Source organism: Penicillium arizonense (genome assembly GCF_001773325.1).
Source record: "Penicillium arizonense strain CBS 141311 chromosome Unknown PENARI_contig007, whole genome shotgun sequence".
Lineage (NCBI taxonomy): Eukaryota > Fungi > Ascomycota > Eurotiomycetes > Eurotiales > Aspergillaceae > Penicillium > Penicillium arizonense.
In genome coordinates this window covers 1,053,879-1,071,631 of record NW_019173284.1, presented here as the reverse complement: position 1 = coordinate 1,071,631, position 17,753 = coordinate 1,053,879, and the positions used below count along the sequence as shown (strand labels likewise).

At 47.5% G+C, this 17,753-nt stretch overlaps 7 protein-coding genes across 7 annotated transcripts; 3 read left to right on the top strand and 4 right to left on the bottom strand.

Moving 5' to 3' along the window:
* Positions 1–924: 924 nt before the first annotated feature.
* Positions 925–3,670, top strand: PENARI_c007G01014 (uncharacterized protein; the record flags this gene model as incomplete). Its single annotated transcript, XM_022630725.1, has 6 exons — positions 925–997; positions 1,045–1,723; positions 1,776–2,300; positions 2,350–2,706; positions 2,781–3,376; positions 3,438–3,670. The coding sequence occupies 6 exons, from the start codon at positions 925–927 to the stop codon at positions 3,668–3,670; spliced, it is 2,463 nt and encodes an 820-aa protein (XP_022489166.1).
* Positions 3,671–3,886: 216 nt separating this feature from the next.
* PENARI_c007G08949 (NAD(P)/FAD-dependent oxidoreductase) lies at positions 3,887–5,441 on the top strand (the record flags this gene model as incomplete). Its single annotated transcript, XM_022631091.1, has 4 exons — positions 3,887–4,151; positions 4,207–4,496; positions 4,564–5,140; positions 5,209–5,441. 4 exons carry the CDS (start codon positions 3,887–3,889, stop codon positions 5,439–5,441), a joined length of 1,365 nt encoding a protein of 454 aa, XP_022489102.1.
* Positions 5,442–5,491: 50 nt separating this feature from the next.
* PENARI_c007G10228 (uncharacterized protein) lies at positions 5,492–6,789 on the bottom strand (the record flags this gene model as incomplete). The annotated part of the gene is made up of 4 exons (XM_022631161.1): positions 5,492–5,602; positions 5,661–5,970; positions 6,039–6,526; positions 6,583–6,789. The coding sequence occupies 4 exons, from the start codon at positions 6,787–6,789 to the stop codon at positions 5,492–5,494; spliced, it is 1,116 nt and encodes a 371-aa protein (XP_022489051.1).
* A 357-nt stretch (positions 6,790–7,146) lies between these two features.
* PENARI_c007G07930 (uncharacterized protein) lies at positions 7,147–10,433 on the bottom strand (the record flags this gene model as incomplete). Its single annotated transcript, XM_022631048.1, has 4 exons — positions 7,147–7,242; positions 7,290–7,643; positions 7,986–9,394; positions 9,458–10,433. 4 exons carry the CDS (start codon positions 10,431–10,433, stop codon positions 7,147–7,149), a joined length of 2,835 nt encoding a protein of 944 aa, XP_022489187.1.
* A 382-nt stretch (positions 10,434–10,815) lies between these two features.
* On the bottom strand, positions 10,816–11,535 carry PENARI_c007G02520 (uncharacterized protein; the record flags this gene model as incomplete). Its single annotated transcript, XM_022630793.1, has 1 exon — positions 10,816–11,535. One exon carries the CDS (start codon positions 11,533–11,535, stop codon positions 10,816–10,818), a length of 720 nt encoding a protein of 239 aa, XP_022489229.1.
* Positions 11,536–12,710: 1,175 nt separating this feature from the next.
* Positions 12,711–14,888, top strand: PENARI_c007G00194 (uncharacterized protein; the record flags this gene model as incomplete). Its single annotated transcript, XM_022630685.1, has 8 exons — positions 12,711–12,871; positions 12,934–13,114; positions 13,194–13,216; positions 13,377–13,583; positions 13,632–13,988; positions 14,048–14,415; positions 14,481–14,803; positions 14,883–14,888. 8 exons carry the CDS (start codon positions 12,711–12,713, stop codon positions 14,886–14,888), a joined length of 1,626 nt encoding a protein of 541 aa, XP_022489436.1.
* A 529-nt stretch (positions 14,889–15,417) lies between these two features.
* PENARI_c007G12070 (uncharacterized protein) lies at positions 15,418–17,209 on the bottom strand (the record flags this gene model as incomplete). The annotated part of the gene is made up of 4 exons (XM_022631248.1): positions 15,418–15,597; positions 15,704–15,831; positions 15,982–16,112; positions 17,079–17,209. 4 exons carry the CDS (start codon positions 17,207–17,209, stop codon positions 15,418–15,420), a joined length of 570 nt encoding a protein of 189 aa, XP_022488991.1.
* Positions 17,210–17,753: the final 544 nt, after the last annotated feature.

Sequence of the window (17,753 nt, the reverse complement as noted above, 5' to 3'; positions counted from 1 at the left end):
CTTCCTGGAAGATATTGACATCATTCACTAGCTTTTAGTCTCTGTAATGCTCTCCAAAGTCAACATTCCATGCTTGTTCCTTTAACCACAACTATTGCAAACACATTCGCAATGTCGACAACTCGATATAACATACCAATTCCCGAATCGCTTACGATTTTGGAACCCCGCCAAGAGCTTAACGATATGGAAGGAAATACTCATTAGGCTCTCTGGCTGGAAGGAATGGAGGGTACTATCTCCTGGACAACGATGCTACTGTGTTGGCGACTCCTTATGCGAGGAACTCGGCGCCACAATACAAGAAGCGATCCGGTACCATGATACTCACCCAGAGGCCTGATTCTAGAGAGCAAATACGCTATACGCCAAATCCAGAAGGGGCAGGTACTGTTCCAATATTCTAACATATCGACTCTGATGTCTGTATGAGAGCTTGTACCGTGCGCCTTTGGTACCAGGTGGTATGCTTCGAGCTGGTGAGCACCTGTTCTGTGAATCTGAATGACATTAGATCAATCATGGTAGAATGCTGTATAATTCATGTTTGATCGACCTTTGAGGCAATATCTCATATCCCTATATATCACTATATAACATGGTATTCCTCAGGCAGCCGCCCCTGAGCGTGTCGTCATAGCCCCCGCCATGCCACAACGATGATTGGCCAAATCCAAGGTCACATGACCAAATTATGTGTTGAGGACCCACTTGTCCCACGGCCAGGGAGTATCAAAAGACCATGGGGATGTTGTTCTGGTCACTGCTACACTGAATCCCAACAGTAGAGCCAAAGTGCAACACATTCTGTATACTGAGTTGGACTTGTCTTAGCGATCAACACCCAATTCGATTTTCGATTCCACATATCTCTGTTTCCCCCGCATGTGATGTCAGAGGGCGAAGTTCGGTCCAACAACGCTCATGGCGGAACAACAACCTGAAAGCGCGACATCGAAGGAGAATGAGTGGATGCAAGATGGAACTGATGTCCAAGGTGAAATCCTTATGGATTGCTTGTGAAGATATGCTAACTCAGTGAAGACGATGGCCGCATTGAGATTGACCTGGACTCCAAAGTCGGCCGCGAGATCTCAAAATTGATTCCATTTCTGGAGTCCGAGAAAGATGTGGAGCAACCACAAGTGCATGTCGGCCCTGATGGATGCAATCTGCATCTCAACATCGTCATTCAAGTTGTTGGGAGCCGAGGCGACGTGCAGCCTTTCATCGCATTAGGCAACGAGCTCCAACAACATGGGCATCGTGTAAGAATAGCCACTCATAACGTCTTTGAGAAGTTTGTGCGCGACTCGGGTTTGGAGTTCTATCCTATAGGCGGAGATCCCTCGGAGCTGATGGCGTACATGGTCAAGAACCCGGGCTTGATACCACAGATGAACTCCTTACGGGCTGGCGACATCCAGCGCAAGCGGGCTATGGTGGCTGAAATGCTCCAGGGGTGCTGGGAGTCCTGTATAGAGGATGACCCAGTGGCCAAAACACCCTTTGTGGCTGATGCGATTATCGCGAACCCCCCGAGCTTTGCTCATATCCATTGTGCTCAAGCGCTGGGGATCCCTTTACACATGATGTTTACAATGCCATGGACCAGCACGCGATCATTTCCACATCCTTTGGCCAACTTGAAATACTCGACCACGGAGCCGAAAATGGCCAATTATTTGTCTTACGGCATTGTCGAATGGCTGACATGGCAAGGGTAATGTCCCATAATATCCTATTGAATCTCATACGCTGACCGCAACATCTAGTCTCGGCGATGTTATCAACGAATGGAGAGTGTCTATTGATCTCGAACCTGTACCCGCCACAGAAGGTCCCCGGCTGGCGGAGACTTTGAAAATACCTTTTACCTATTGCTGGTCACCCACATTGATGCCAAAACCAGCGGACTGGCCGGGCCATCTAGATGTCTGCGGATTCTTCTTCCGATCTCCTCCCGACTTCTCACCACCGTCTGATCTCCATTCATTCCTTCAAAACGGGCCTCCGCCAATATATATCGGTTTCGGCAGTATCGTCATCGAAGATCCCCCTGCAATGACGGCAACACTTATCAAAGCCGTCAAGTCCTGGGGTGGTCGTGCTCTCATATCTCGGGGCTGGAGTAATCTGGGAGATGCCGAGTCAGACGATCAAATTTTCTATCTTGGAGACTGCCCTCATGAATGGTTGTTCCAACATGTCGCCGCAGTGGTACATCACGGGGGAGCAGGAACGACCGCATGTGGTTTACGCTTCGGGAAGCCGACTACTATTGTGCCGTTCTTTGGAGAGTGAGTCGCCCAAGGCGACTGATTAAGATAACCTGCTAATATGTTACAGTCAACTATTTTGGGGGAATATGGTCGCATCCTGCGGTATTGGACCCAAGCCAATTCCACACCGCACATTGACTGCGGATAATCTAGCAGAGGCCATTCGCTTCTGTCTCGAACCTAACACGCTCACTGCCGCCGAGGAACTCGCTATCCGAATGAGTGAGGAATCTGGAGTGAGTGCGGCAGTCGCATCTTTCCATCGAAATCTGCCTATAGACCAGATGCAATGTCGCTTCTTTGGATCTGAGCCGGCTGCATGGAAATTGAAACAACAAAATTCCAAGTCTGCCATTTATTTGTCTAAGATGGCCGCGGGAATATTGGTTGAAAACACACGCATTGATCCGAAGGATTTAAGCTCGTGAGTATTTCATCCTCAGTTTTCCCTTGTTTGGCAAGCATATTTGAACCTGAACTAACAAAATGACGAACCAGGCATGAAAGTCGCCCCATATTTATCCAAACACGGCGATGGGATCCCATCACAGGCGGCACATCTTCCTTGCTAGGCATGTACAAAGACATTCTCACAGCATCGAGTGATGTAGTCGTACAACCATACAAAGAGTTCAAACGCGCCCAATCAGGCGAAGGGGAGCTTCGAGTTATCGAACCTACGAATCGGTCCTCCAGCGATGCATCGTCGACAGGTGGAATCTCCCGCGCATCCACCAATGAGAAACGGGACGCGCAATGGAAGGTAACAAGCACAGCGGTGGGAAGCTCCGCCAAAAGCGTGGGGAAGATCATCGGGTATTACTACAAGGGCGTGCTGGTCGATATACCCATGGCAGTCAACGAGGGCCTAAGAGCAGTGCCCCGAATGTATGGCGAGGAAGTCAAAAGCTATGACAACATCAAGGACTTCAGATCTGGAGCTGCCGCTGCTAGAGAGAACTTCACAGACGGAATGACAGGGGTCAGTGAGATCCTCAAGCAGCCCTACAAAGGGGCCCAAGAGGACGGTTTCAGAGGGATGGTGAAGGGATTCGTCAAAGGGCCTATCAGCGTGGGCACGAAGGCATCTTCAGGTGTGTAATTCACCGTTCCTCCTGCGATCTTGCTATAGGGATGATACTAACGGACCTGCAGCGGCGCTGGGGCTAGTAGCTTATCCAGGGCAGGGATTGGTCAAGAGTCTGCATACGGCCATGCACGGCAAGACTCGGAAATTGATAGCTAAAGCGCGTCTGAAGGAAGGCCAATATCTGGCAATCCAATCGCCCAAGGCCTGGTCAAATTGCCCGGCTGTTCTCGAGGCATTTGAAGCCCAGCAGCGACAGCCTGGGACTGAGATCTCGGGATTTGAGCGAATCCAAGACTAGACGTGTAAATAACAATTTAACGAAGAATAGAACCGGTACTTTGAACAAAGACTATCTGTTACATTCGAATGGCTGATTCCTGCCCCGCATTATTTGTCTGCCTGATAGGACAATCTTCGGCAAAATGCCCCGTTCCAAACTAGTACAGTATCTCTCTCTTAACATCCTCCTTTGCATTTGTCGAGAGCGCGCAAATCATCAAGAAACAACATCGGAATGGCCTCTCAATCTCAGACACCGAAATGTTTTCCGGGGCCCGCGGCGGGGTACACCCAGTCATTCTGGCGGACTCAACCAGATCCCCTCGATAGCTACCAAAGCACTCCAGAATTGCCAACTGAAACCGATATTCTCATTATCGGAGGTGGCTATGTCGGAGCATCGGCTGCCTACCATCTTCTATCAGACCAGAAAGAACCAGCCCCGCGGGTGGTGCTTGTGGAAGCCCGCGAGCTGTGCTCCGGCGCCACCGGGCGGAATGGTGAGTAGACCCCGTCCATGTATAGTTGATCAGACTGACGGTGTCCCCTACGTAGGAGGTCATCTAAGGCCTGATATATACTCAGCGACTGCCACGTATACAGAGCGATACGGACTCGAAGCAGCAGCCGAGATTGTGCGATTCGAAGTTGCGCACATGAAAGAAATAGAAGATTTAGTTCGCAAAGAAAATATTGCTTGTGAGCTTACTTTCACGCGCAGTCTAGATATGTATCTTGATGAAGACCAGCTCAAGAAAGCGAAGATCTTCTATGATTCTTTGATTAGTCAAGGGCTGGACTTTATGGATGATGTGAAGTATCTTTCTGAGTCGGAGGCTCAAAAGGTAAGTTCAAGTTTCCACGCTACATGATAGCCGATCCAATTGTCTCTAACAATGTATACCGAAAAAGGAAGCTTATGTGCGCGATGCCAAAGGAGGTTTCAGCTTCCCCACGGGCCACCTCTGGCCCTACAAGCTCATAACAGGTCTAATCCGCATCGCCGTTGCAAATGGCCTGAACCTGCAAACAAACACACCAGTATCGGAGATCAGCCAATCCCAAAACCCAGATGGTTCATGGTCAGTAAGCACAAACCGAGGCACAATTCATGCTCGGAAGATCATCCTCGCAACCAACGCATTCACCAGCGCGCTAGCCCCAGAATACTCCAAGGCAATTGTACCCTGCAAAGGAGTCTGTACTCAAATCGTCGCGGCCCCGAATGCACCCCATCAAGAATTACCCGGTACATACGCCATTCGATTGGGGCCTGGTGCATACATCTACCAAATCTCTCGGCAAGATGGGTCCCTCATTGTCGGTGGGGCATCGCATACTTTCAAACATGATCTGAGCGAGTGGTACAATAACCCCGATGATGGGACGCTAGTCCGGAATATGGAGCATTACTTCGATGGGTATATGCAGCGGACGTTCTTTGGTTGGGAGGATAGCGGGGCGGAAGTTAAGCATATTTGGAGTGGTGGTATGTATTCTCTTGAATGTGCGAGTCCTTTTTGTATCGATCTGGGATGTGCTAATTGCTGTATATAGTTATGGGATATAGCGCGGACTCTTTACCGCACGTTGGTAATGTTCCCGGTAAAACTGGGCAATTCATTGCGGCGGGTTTCAATGGCCATGGTATGCCTGTGGCATACCTTTCTGGCAAGGCTGTTGCCAATATGGCGCGGGATTCCGTCTCTTTCAGGGAGACTGGATTGCCGCGCTTGTTTGAGACTTCGCTGGAACGATTGAAGCCGGTTTACAATGACATTCTAGAATAAGAGCCCCTTCTAATTGATGCATCTTGCGACATCCTTGCTCCACTAGAAATTCAATTGAATGTTTGCTGCAATGCCCGTACTTTGTTGAATCGAGTAGCTTCGTTTATCTTGGATGCCATCGGCATTTTGGCGTCATCTGTTGAACAAACAACCCAAGCTCCCTGTTTCAAACCAAGCCCGGTCATGCTTCCACCCATGAACAATCAGATCTCTACCTACCTTTACGACCTCTTCGATCTGCTCCGGAGTACCCCATCCAGGAACCCTGCTTCCCCAGCAAACAAGATGTACACCAACGTGGATAGCAGTCCGGAATGCCGTGTCGTCACTGAGAGACCCGTATCCATCCAGGAAGCCTTCAATGGCCCACAAACCAGCATCCACATTCTTGAAGAGCTTGGTTTCGTACAGCTCGGCAATCATCTGCGCCAAATCCAAGGCTCGTCTTCCAACATGCACCAGCTCCCAATCAACGACGAAGACTTCCGTTTGGGCTTGCTCAGTGAGAGGAACTTTTGGAAGGAGAATACTAGAAGCTAGTGTTAGCATGCACACCGCATCAAACCCGGCGAAGAAGGAACATCTGCCTGAACGTACTTGCCAGTCCAGAAATCGCCATGGATAATTCCATAGTCATTACTACCATCTACCTTCTTCAGCTCATCAGCCGCCATATCACGGACTTTCTCAAACACATCACGACTCTCTCCCAAAAGCTTCGGGAAATTGGGAATTGTGTCAATGAGCATGGTGTAGTTGATATAAAACTTCAAGTCTCTCATGGCTGTATTCTCAGCGACTGTCGCCTTAGCCTTCAACTGAGCATCCTCGTTTCCCCAAGAGTGAAATGAGCGAAGCCAGAATCCCATGGCAAGACCCAGTGTTCGTGCCGCGGTGTCCGTGATGCCATCAGAAACGTCAGAGATAAGGAAGTTCTTCAGATCTACTGAATTCGGCAGATCCTCGAGAACCTGCGTGTTGGTTTCCTTATCAAAATTCAACAGCCGAGGTGTTTTGACAGTGATATTGTCTTGGGAATAGGGTGGCAGGCCATGAAGGGCCTGGAGAATAGCTTCTTCAAAATACTAACTCAAAATTATTAAATCGTAAAACAAACAAAACTGCTCTAATAATGACTCACGCATCGGTCAACAACAATTTTAAAGTTTGGGTTTGAAGCTGAGTGGCCTCTGGTGTTCTTAATAATGATGGACTCGGCGGGTGAGACGGTGCCTCGGTACACGTAATTGGCCGTGCCGCCAGATAAGCGCGTGAGGGAAGTGCATGCGAAGGGAGTTTGCGAGAGCTGCTGCGTGATTTGATCACGGATCTCTTGCTCTGTAAGCATCTTGAGTGTGAAGAGTTGAAAGTTGCGAGGATCCAAGTTGCTTTCCCCCAGGTTGTTTTCCTTGCACTAGTCCCGATCCGGTCCCCGAATCCACATTGGAGTATAAAGTGACTGTAGGCGTATTTCCACCTAAAGCTAAGTTATAACTATTTTAAACCCTTACGCTTCCTATATCAAGTTCAAAAGTAGTTAGCCCTAAGTAATATTGACAGTATCGCCGATGACCAGAGAAAAGCATGATTTGAAAGCGATGTACGGTCCCATCGGCGTTAAGCCCGCAAGGCGGGATATGGCACTACCGGAGTAGTATGCAAAAGATCCAGAAAATACAATCAAATTCATTTGCAAAGAATGTTTCTAGAAGGAGCAGGTCTGAAATGCAGGAACTGATAGCATAGCGTGGAAGTCGCTGTTTGGAAGTCTCACGAAGTCTTGGACCTCTTGCAAGGGTGCCTATGAGACACTGATTGAGCAACGGAATGTAGTTGAAGCATCTGCACGATCTCATCATGTCCTTTAGAATGAGCAGCCTGTAGCGCAGTGGCGTAGAGTCCACCCTGAGAATTGACATCAGCTCCGTGTTCTAGCAAAAGCTGCACGGTATTGTAGTGTCCTTCAGAACAAGCAGCCTGTAGCGCACTGCCGTAGAGTCCACCCTGAGCATTGACGTTGGCTCCACACTCTAGTAACAGCTGTACAGTATTGTCGTGTCCTTCAGAACAAGCAGCCTGTAGCGCATTCCTGTAGAGTCCACCCTGAGCATTGACATCGGCTCCGCACTCTAGCAATATCTGTACAGTATTGTCATGTCCTTTAGAACAAGCAGCCTGTAGCGCATTGCCGTAGCGTCCACCCTGGACATTGAAATTGGCTCCGTGATCCAACAACACCTGCACGATCTTGCTATATCCATTTAACGATGCCCAAAACACGGGATATGACCCCGTACTATCCGCTATATTTATAACACTTTGATCTTCAGCACATAGACTGTGGACCACTTGTTCATGCCCGTTAAAGGCTGCCAGATGAATTGCATCCATTGAAGGCCTTTTCTCATCTCCCCCGATCGCGTTCCAAAATATAGGAAACCAAAGACAAAATCAGGTCGTAAGTTTGTTATACACTTGATGCAGCAAATCAGTCAGTTGGTATGCAGTCGAATTCATATGTCGCACATGATCGGGCCAATGTACTGCTGAATATTCTAGGAGGTTTCGGATATTGGAGCCTGATTTGCCTTCGCAGTCTTTCAAATCCTCCATTAAAAGGTATCGCAAACAGATTTCAGCCATCAAATCCTCCGCATCACTTAGGCTGCTCCAGTATGCGAAATTGAGAATGTTCAACCTTTTCTTTTCGATAAGAAACTCTCTAGCTGTCTGATGGATGAGATAAAATTTGGAGTGATTGGTAAAGACAAATAGGCCACATAATTGCCGAAGCTTCTCGTCTAAATCAATTGGATCGAGCCCAGCCTGTATTGTCGTTCGCGGTCCTAAGCAAGTGGCAATGCCTAGGGCCATGGCCATCTCTCGTATTGTTAAAGGACGCCGTGCCGCCACGATGATCTCTAAGACCTTTTTGACTATATCTGTTTGATCAACTGGGACTCGAGAGAGGATCTTTTCATATGCTGCATTCACAGAAGGCGGTATCAGCGTGATCGAACTCTCTGTAGGCCGAAGGCTGCGCTTAAAGGTGGTGCGGATATCATCAATGGCTAGGTGTAGCCAGAGATATGTACGGTTTTCCATTTGAAGAAGCTGCTGTTGAACTCGCTGATAAACGTCTAGTGACAGTGGAACTGTTTCGGCTAGTTCTCTCACTCGAATCTTCACTACTAGATCAATCTCCTCACCGATTTGGTCATTTTCTTCCTCCCCCTTAATGTGGATATGAGGGAATGAATCGGTAATTGCTCGGAAATGATCCTGTATATGATCGTAGGGTCGACTAGTGACCAGGATTTTCAAACGGGTATCTTTTGTTGATGGCTGGCAGTAAAAGGTTTGGAGCTTCTCAATCAATTGGCCCTGATCCATTTCACGGCATTCATCAAGCGCGTCGAATATGCAAATCGTATTATGTGACACGTCCGCTAATGCGGCCGCTGTAAAGATCCGCCAAAGCTCATCGACCTCTTGTTGAAGTCTCTCCCCATTTTTCTCCCAGGACGGAATAGCGTGATGCAATAGATAAGGCCGCTGGCTAAAGAGCTGATGTAGTATCGAACATAGAGCTGTAGCAAGATGGTTCTGTTCGTCGTTATCTTTGAAGAAAAAGAAACACATGGTCACTGGACTAGAAGCTTGCACGTCATCGATGATCGATCTGGCCAGTACAGATTTCCCGCAGCCCGGATCGGCTGAGACCCATAGAAGATCATTATATGTACTCTCCCACCAACGAATGTATTCGGGGTTCTGCAGGGCCCATTGACAGGTTCCTTTCACTCTTGTCGGATTGATATTCTTTTGCTCCTCGTAATTTGATATCTTGAAGGCTTGGTGACAACGTCGTTGCCGATCTGTCCAATGTTGATTGTATGCTCGGTCTAGGCGTTTATTTGTGCCTTTGATTTCGTCCTTCAATTCATCAATACCTATACAGCCATATGAGTAAGCCACTCTCGATAAAAGTCTAAGGTAATTTTGATTTTACTTACTACATACATCCACCACCAAGCTCTCTTGCGAAACATAGGCCACTGGTATATATCCTAGCAGCTCTTTGGCATACGATGCCGCTGCTAAAGCGGCATATCCTTGCCACTGTTTGTTTTTATGGGAATCGGCGTAATCACAAACCCCGCGGATGACAATACAAGGAAAGTCCTGCATTAACCCAGCTGCCTCCATCTCAAAGCACAATGCTCCAGTGGCCAGCCTAAGCTTTTCCCGGGTCCCTACATGTTTAATAACAGAATTTCCAGACGCAATGATACCGTAGTGTGGTTGTGGATCGCTGCTCTCTCGCTTGCTCCTTATCTCTTCCCATTCTGCCGGACAACCATCATAGCTATTAATAGTCACCGGGTGATCGTGTTCCGGCTTAAACAGTCGATCCTGTTCTAAATTAGGTCGGCTAAAGTTCTTTCGGGTTCGTGTGGTTCTTCTAGTCGCGTTGGCGAGATATTCCGGAAAGCGGGGATCATCTCTTAACTCAGCGGCTCTCATCGAGCTGACTGCTGTTAAAGGTGACCTAGGAGGACTGTTTAGAGACCTATTTCGATAGAATCCACCATCCAAGCCGACTTTCCCCATGTCGTACTGGACAACACCACCGACAGTGCGTTCCGGGCAGCTAATTACAACATCGCCAAGTCGTATGTCATGAGCAGTCGACGGAATCCCGCCTCCAACACCAACCATCAGTCCGACGCGGAGTGATGTTGAGAATGTGCGGACCATATTATTTGCGACCGTGGTAGCCGCGTTGTTGCCATATTGTCCTGCAGGGAGGCAGGCGATCACAACATAATGTTTCCCGATTCGGCCCAATGTGTAGGTATTTGAGTCGGACATATCTTGAGAATCAAGAGGGCCAAAATCTTCATCTAGCATTTCCATAGCTGCGGCAGCCTCGATTGGCAGGGCACATATCCATCCGATTTGGAATGTTTCTCGTGGCGGACAGGCCATGTCAAAAATTTAATTCGCCCACGAATGAATCTTGGAGAGAGGCCGGAAGACAGTAGGAGAGATTGATGCGTTTTGAAACTACATCTGGGAAGCGAGAAATTCCATGGCATGGTGGGCAGAACGAAAGCATTCTCAGCCCCAAAGGCTCAGCCACGCGCTAGACACGAGGTGCAGCAGCTGGGCGGCAAGAGACAAAATACTATTGGTGGTAGCAGTCAATATTAAGTAAACTCAGAATATCTTGGACGTAACCGTTCCTCCACCGTGGTTTCACCAAGAGGTATCGTGCAAGATTTGGGTATATTTCGCTTCGATATTATGTACACGCTGAAGGATGAATGAAGCCTGGGACCCTGTAAAACGAATAGGCCAGCGAGCCAGGTCAAGCAACTGTTGCAGCTGGCTGCTCAGTATTCACTTTTTCAGCAGCTGCCTTCTCAGCCAACTCCTTGACTGATCTCTTCTCCTTCTCAACGCCATTCCGTCGTTGAGCAGTATCACACAGCTCAAGGTTCCCACATTCACATTCTCCCTCTCTGAGCCACCGATAAGTAATGCTCCATCGATTTTCACGCGGTCTAATGGTTCCATCTGGAAGGGTATCCGTCTTTCGCTTTTTGATGCCATGCGTCCAATGCAGCCTGGAGTCCCCGCTCATCTGCATCATGCTCCGCGGGGTCAAATCAACCTCGAGCCGCTGCTCACCCCTGCGGAACAACATCATAGCCGGTGCACCCAGAGATAGCGCGTAGAGCTGATCATACGGCTTGTGCGCATCTACATGTGGAGGGATGCCAGCACCTGGTGGATAATACTGCAGACAGACCTGGTCTGGTGGTCGGTCCTCGGTAGTCGGGATGAGTGGTTGGAGCCATTCCGGGAACTCTTTGTAGGGAATTTCAGGGTCTATTCCAAATGTTTTATAGTCGAAAGTGTAGCCGTAGTGGAGGGATATACGGCCAGGGCGATCGGGCCATTTCAGCTCATTGAGGAAGATGGAGATGAGACGTTGTTCGTGTTCGGCATCGACAAAGTCATCTTCCCAAATGATGCCATGGGGCTCAATTGGCAGTTCTTTGAAATTGCTCCGCACCTTTCCCATCTTATATAGATGATGTTGAGAGATGGTTTACACACGTGATGCTATTCAAACTCTGATCCAGGGGCTGTATTAATTACTAGTATCAATACAAGTATTTTTTGAATATTCTCGCCTAGGAACGGGCCGTGAGGTGTTTCGAACAGTATTGTAATATAGCCTAGATCACAATAGCGGCCAAAGACAACCAGTTATCTTTCCTTCAGTTATCTGCCAAGGAGGTATTTGGGAGCTGCGACACGGTCCTTCATGGTGCGACAGGTTGTAACGTTAATGCGAGGGTGTGCGCACAGGCTATTGCACCCAATTACAGTGCTTCCCAAAAACCAGATCTATGCTGACTTAACTTCCATTCCAAGCAGTATCTCCCAGAATACAGTAGGGCTCTCAACAGCTTTGTGCGACCCCTTTACCAGATTTGACATCATACATTTGTCAATTATGCTCAGTTTTGGTCTCATTCAGATACCCCTAGGGCATATGTCCGCAGGTCTAGTTCTGTACAAAGATAAAGTCTGGATGGAGCGTGCAAATTCTCATGCCTTAGAACGGGAAAATGAAGCGTATAGTGACTCTTATTTATTTTTACTTGTGAAGTGAACACGCTAAAATTGAAGCGGTCTTACTGAAGGGGCAAGTGGAATTCGGCGCGAACAATCTCGGAGCAGCCACCAAAGATAAGGTATTCAAGTAAAACATACAGCTTAAATCAGCGAGGAATTACTGCAGGGATACAGACATATGATGTATTTACCTAGGTATCCCCGAGCAAGGAGAAGGTCAAATAATTGCCAAACAGACATTGGATTCATATTCACCCGACGGATCTACCTTTTAGTAACAAGAATGAGCAGAGTACAAGCAGCCAAAGAACAGAAATTTGAACAAAAATGAGATAGCAGAAAAGGTCAAAATTCTTCTACTTGCGCGTCCCCAGAAAAACAAATATACGCCAAGCCATTCAATTCAGCTTTAGGTTCAATGATCGGCGCAGATCCCCCTTCTCCTAGACAATCCACATTCTGTCATCGCGCGTCTACGTTCCACCTGAGGCCCCTGTGATGAAATCCGCGGGGCTTGGTCCTACACAGTCCCATTCCAAATCTCCCATGTCGCAATGGCTGTCACCCCATCCACCACCCACGCTTGAAGCACGTCTCGTTGACAGGCCTGACACCATGTCTAGCCATATCAAGTTCGCAGAACCCATCCAGAAGAAAGGTGGCAATGGGCCTTCAAGGAGGGATACTAGAGAAAAGGGGTCGACACAAAGAGCACCTTCTCCCGGAAGTGAAATCGTCTATCCGACAGGATGGAGACTCGTGCTTACTACCATAGGGTATATTTGCTCGGCGAAGTGCCATAAGGCTGTGGGTGACGAATGCTTACGTTTTGTGACAGGCTCTTGATTGGATTTTTCCTCTCCAATCTGGATGTGACGATTGTAAGCTCGTCTCTCACGAGCATGACAGATGACCTGAAAGGCTTTGAGAAAAGAAGTTGGATCGTCACCGGGTACCTGGCCACCTACACAGGTATGACTCCTAAATTTACTTTTGAGTTTGTCACTATGCAGTTTGGGGTGTCTTTTGATACATTTAATTCTATATGGTTTCCTGCTATCTGTTAATGTTACCTTGCTGATTCCAGAATGCTTTTAGGGTCCATGGCAATATGGACAAAAGTGAGTGATATAATTGGGAGAAAGCACACTACAATTGCTTCGCTTGTTATTCTGCTCGCATTCTCAATTGGATGCGGATGCGCCCACACAATCAACCAACTGTGAGATTTAACAACACTCTTTGGCGTGGACTTGTTCGAGACTAACCATGTTGATACAGTATAATTCTTCGAGCACTCCAGGGGATAGGGGGCGCTGGTGCATATGCACTGGCACTATTATGCATCTACGAGATATCTCCTAAAACGAAGCTTCCGACATACAGTGGTCTCATGTCATTTTGCCTCGCTCTTGCATCTTTGATAGGCCCAATAATCGGAGGCGCCTTTGCGCAAGTCTCGGCCTGGAGATGGGCTTTTCTTATCAAGTATGTAGATGCCCGTCGTCTGTTCTGAACGTGCTGATCGATTATAAGTGCTCCATTATGCGGTATTGCGATCATTGTTATCTTCATTGCTATGCCTACAAACTTCGGTCTCGATCAGCATACTCCGTCATTTAGAACGCGAGCATCGTACCATTCATTTGCAAATCTTGATCTCGTGGGGTCAGTCCTGCTGATGGCAGGCTCGTTCTTGATTGTCGCTGTCTTGAACGAGACGAATCTAGCGTTTTCATGGTCCTCCGGGGGTGCAATTGCGCTCCTCGTTCTAACGGGAGTTTCCTGGATTGCTTTCTTTGCTTGGGAGTGGTATATTTCAGGAATTCCGGGGAAAGATCCCATATTCCCCAAACGCTGGCTATTCGACCGTCCGTGGATGGGTATACTGATGTGAGAATCGGAACCAACACCAATATGTGAAGAAATCGTGCTAAACTGACTGAATGTAGCTCTTCATTTGTCATTGGTGTACCTTTCAATGTTGTCATCGTGTATGTTCCGCAGCAAGCCGAAATCCTGCTAGACAAATCGCCGTTAGACTCTGGTATCTACTTGATTGGATACTCGGCTGTGGCTGCATTTGCGGCGGCCATTGTGAACGTCGCCAGCTCTAGAGGACGTATCCCATTTGTTTACACGCTGCTCGTGGGCTGTGTAGTTCACACTGTCGGCATGGGACTTCTCTCAACCATTACGACATCACATGGCTTTCATGCCACGGATATTGTTTACCAGGCAATTGCAGGCGCAGGCATGGGGGTAATAATGGGAGTTTTGGTGCTATCAACACCATACGTAGTCGAAGACAGAGATCTTGGTAAGTCCTCCCCCTTCTACGTGATGAGTTATATTGGTTGATTGACATCCTCTTGTCATAAATAGCGATTGCTACTGGGGCTGTTGTGCAGTTCCGGTTCCTCGGAGGTGCTATCGGTCTTGCCATTGCATCCAATATCTTGAACGGCCGACTGGCACATCATTTGCACGGTGTTCTGACATCCCACGAACTGCATCTGTTCCTCGAGAACGTGAAATCGATAGAACACCTATCACCACATCTACAGAAACAGGTGAAAGATATTTTCGCTGGGAGTTACAGTACGCAGATGCGTGTCATGATCGGATTTGCGGCTGCTCAGATATTGGCAATTTTCCTAATAATCAAGCGAGGTCGGCAGCTTGCAGCTGGAAAGACACACCCCGGCGTTAGTTCGGGGTAATAAAAGACCACGGGCTTTACTTTGCATGTTGAAATGAGCGTCTAAATGGCTTGTAAAGTCACAGCCTTAGCTCCAGTTCAATTACCAGGCGTTATGGTGCAGTTTCTTATACTATATTGGAAATCTGTGAAGGAAATTACAGTGCATTACGGAAGGAACCAATCTCAATGAATTATGACCAGTTAGCACAGTGTAATTGTAGATGTTGCGGGGCGAAGATAACAATGTACGCCATCTCGAGCTATCGATCGCTAGTTCCCAGCGCCTATCGATGGACATACATACAAATAGCCCCCTAAGTGGCACAGACCCCCTGACGAATCCTAATTAGAAAAAAATAAGCATAAGATCGGGAGTGAATAAAATCAATAGATAAGTCTAGGTTATTATTCATAGAAAATATATTGATGACAAAGTCGTAGCAGAATTTCTGGATAGTAACTTAAAAGCTTGAAGCTAACCTAAGTCATGTATGCTGGTCGCCTTAGTCTACAGTACGTGATTGCACTTCAGTCACAAGTTCCTAGCTTTACTTTCTGCTCTATCTTGACAAACATATGAATAAATAATTTTGCTATAAGCTCGAGATATCTCTTACGTCACACCTGGGGTCTGTCGGTCCTCACAGTACCCTTTACCTTCACAGTCTCAGTCTCACCCTCCCCTTTTTTGCTTTTTCCGGGCTCGTTGATATATGGATTCATAGTGTTCGAATTCGAAAGACCCTCCTGCTTGAACGACATGGTTGTTGGACCGCCCGCGGAGCCCATGCCTCGAGGCTATCGAAAGTTAGATGTGTGTTTACTAGCGGCAGTGCATTGTCCAGTCTAGAAGATTGACGTGACCAAGAGGATTTTGGGATAAACAGTTGATAGAATAACAAACCTTGTCATCATCGAATGAACTAGAGCCTTGTCCCTTTCCCTTGAGATGTGGCTCATTGCCCTCATTTCCCTCTGCACCATCGGTATACTCCTGATTGGCACCCCGTGCTCCTCGTTGTTCTTCGCGAACTACATTGGTCTTAGATTTCTGTTTCCCGCCCCTTTGCCAAAAGTAGAACGAGATCGGAAGGCCGAGCCCAAATAAGGCTATTAACCTAGGAAAGAAGATGCGTAAGTAGGAGATCTCCCTGAAAGGAGATACGCAGGTAATACTCTTACCATCGGGGAACAGCTTGCTGCATTTCCGGTCCACTTGTAGCCATACGTCTCCGGCTAGACGTTGGCCGAGTTGACCGAAGCCCAACAGTTCCGAGCCGGAGAGGTCGTGGCATTGGTGCGTGTAAAACTGACTGGCGGAGAAAGCTCATGGTTGTAACTCGCGACAAAGCTGAGGAATCAATTCAATAATGCAACCACTAGAAGATGATGATTGAGATTAAACATAAAGAGGTTCCAAGATTGAAACCAATACAGCAGAGCTGGACAAACACCCAAAACTCCGGTCTGGTTCATTGTTACATCATCTCGGTCCTCGAGCTCCCCTGGGTTCCAGATTCAAAGATGTCACATTCTTCAAAACCAAGTATCAATCAAGACATGACAATTACTCGATGGGCTGGACTATAAATCTTGATTTGGTTCTACTATTGAGTGAAACAAGAATTTGTTTTATTGCTGATCATTCGACCGAAGTGGGCGACATTTCCGGAAGAAAAGCCGCCAGCATCAGGTTCGGGTGGCAACTCTAAAAGATATCAAGTATTAGATACTCTGAATGCCTGATGTGCATAATTCGAAATAAGGAGAGCAAAATATGCGACTGTCTTGCTTGTTGGGCGTAGAGATAGGTGGCATCGCAATGACGTACTTGCTAGCGCTCCATTATTTGACGGCGACCTTTCTCCTACCGGGTAAGCATCTCACGCACCAATGTAGTAGTGACTGGGATGAATACGTTATTACACAACAGTCTTATAAATAGTCTAGCAAATGACCAGATCAACTTCGAGAGGAGGGAGAGACCGTCAACGAATTTGCGATATAGCATCCAAATCCTGGGAGCGATTTTTCTGTGTTCCCAATATATGCCCAAGGAGGATGACAGCCCCCAGTATCACGATTCAAAACATAAAAGTGCCCTATAGTAATTTCAGTAATACTTCTAGGATGGATATTAGTCCGCCGGGGATACTTCTGCTCACCATCAGCGCATTGACAATAAGTTCCATCAACACCACAGTCAGGGTCGGCACTACATCGACATGAGTACATCACAGCATAAACAGTGAACTAAATACATTTACAGTAGTACTTACAATGGGTAGCATCCACTGTTCCCACTAGCAATGCTGTTACCATGGCTGACGCTGGCGTTGCTAGAAACTGGAATCGCCGAGACAATTGCCAGTCTGGCCAGAATGAGGATGGATGCCGACGTATTAACCATGTCGGATTGGATGAATTGCTTAAAGATCTTGAACTCGAGGCTATGGAAATGCCCCGACTTTTAACTAACCTAGGAACAGATGGCATGCATGGATAGTTACACGGGATATCTACTTCTGTCCGTGAAGGGAAGCTGCTGAGGTCTACATGTGCTTTCTTCTCTAGCCAGAAACACTTTATTGTTACTCAAAATTTATTGGAAATGTCTTAGAGTGCAATTTTAGAATATAACTTCGCCAACTCTGCTGTGTTTTAACGCCGAGAAAGAATATTTAGTCCGGTTACTAGGGGAATGGACTAGAAAGTTTATTTAGTAGGTTTTGCGTAGAGCAAAACGTGTAACCTTAGATTTGATCACTAAGAAACATCGCATTGGATATGGTCACACTCCGCAGCCCTGAAGACTGTTGTTTACTATATGTCGAGGGTGGCAGGGAGCGGAACCGACGGGCGACAGCGTACCAATCAACGTCCGCATCGAGGCGGCTCCGAGGTGGCGACTTTGGGGGCGGCTCCGATGCTTGGGCCAGATTTGTGTATAGTTC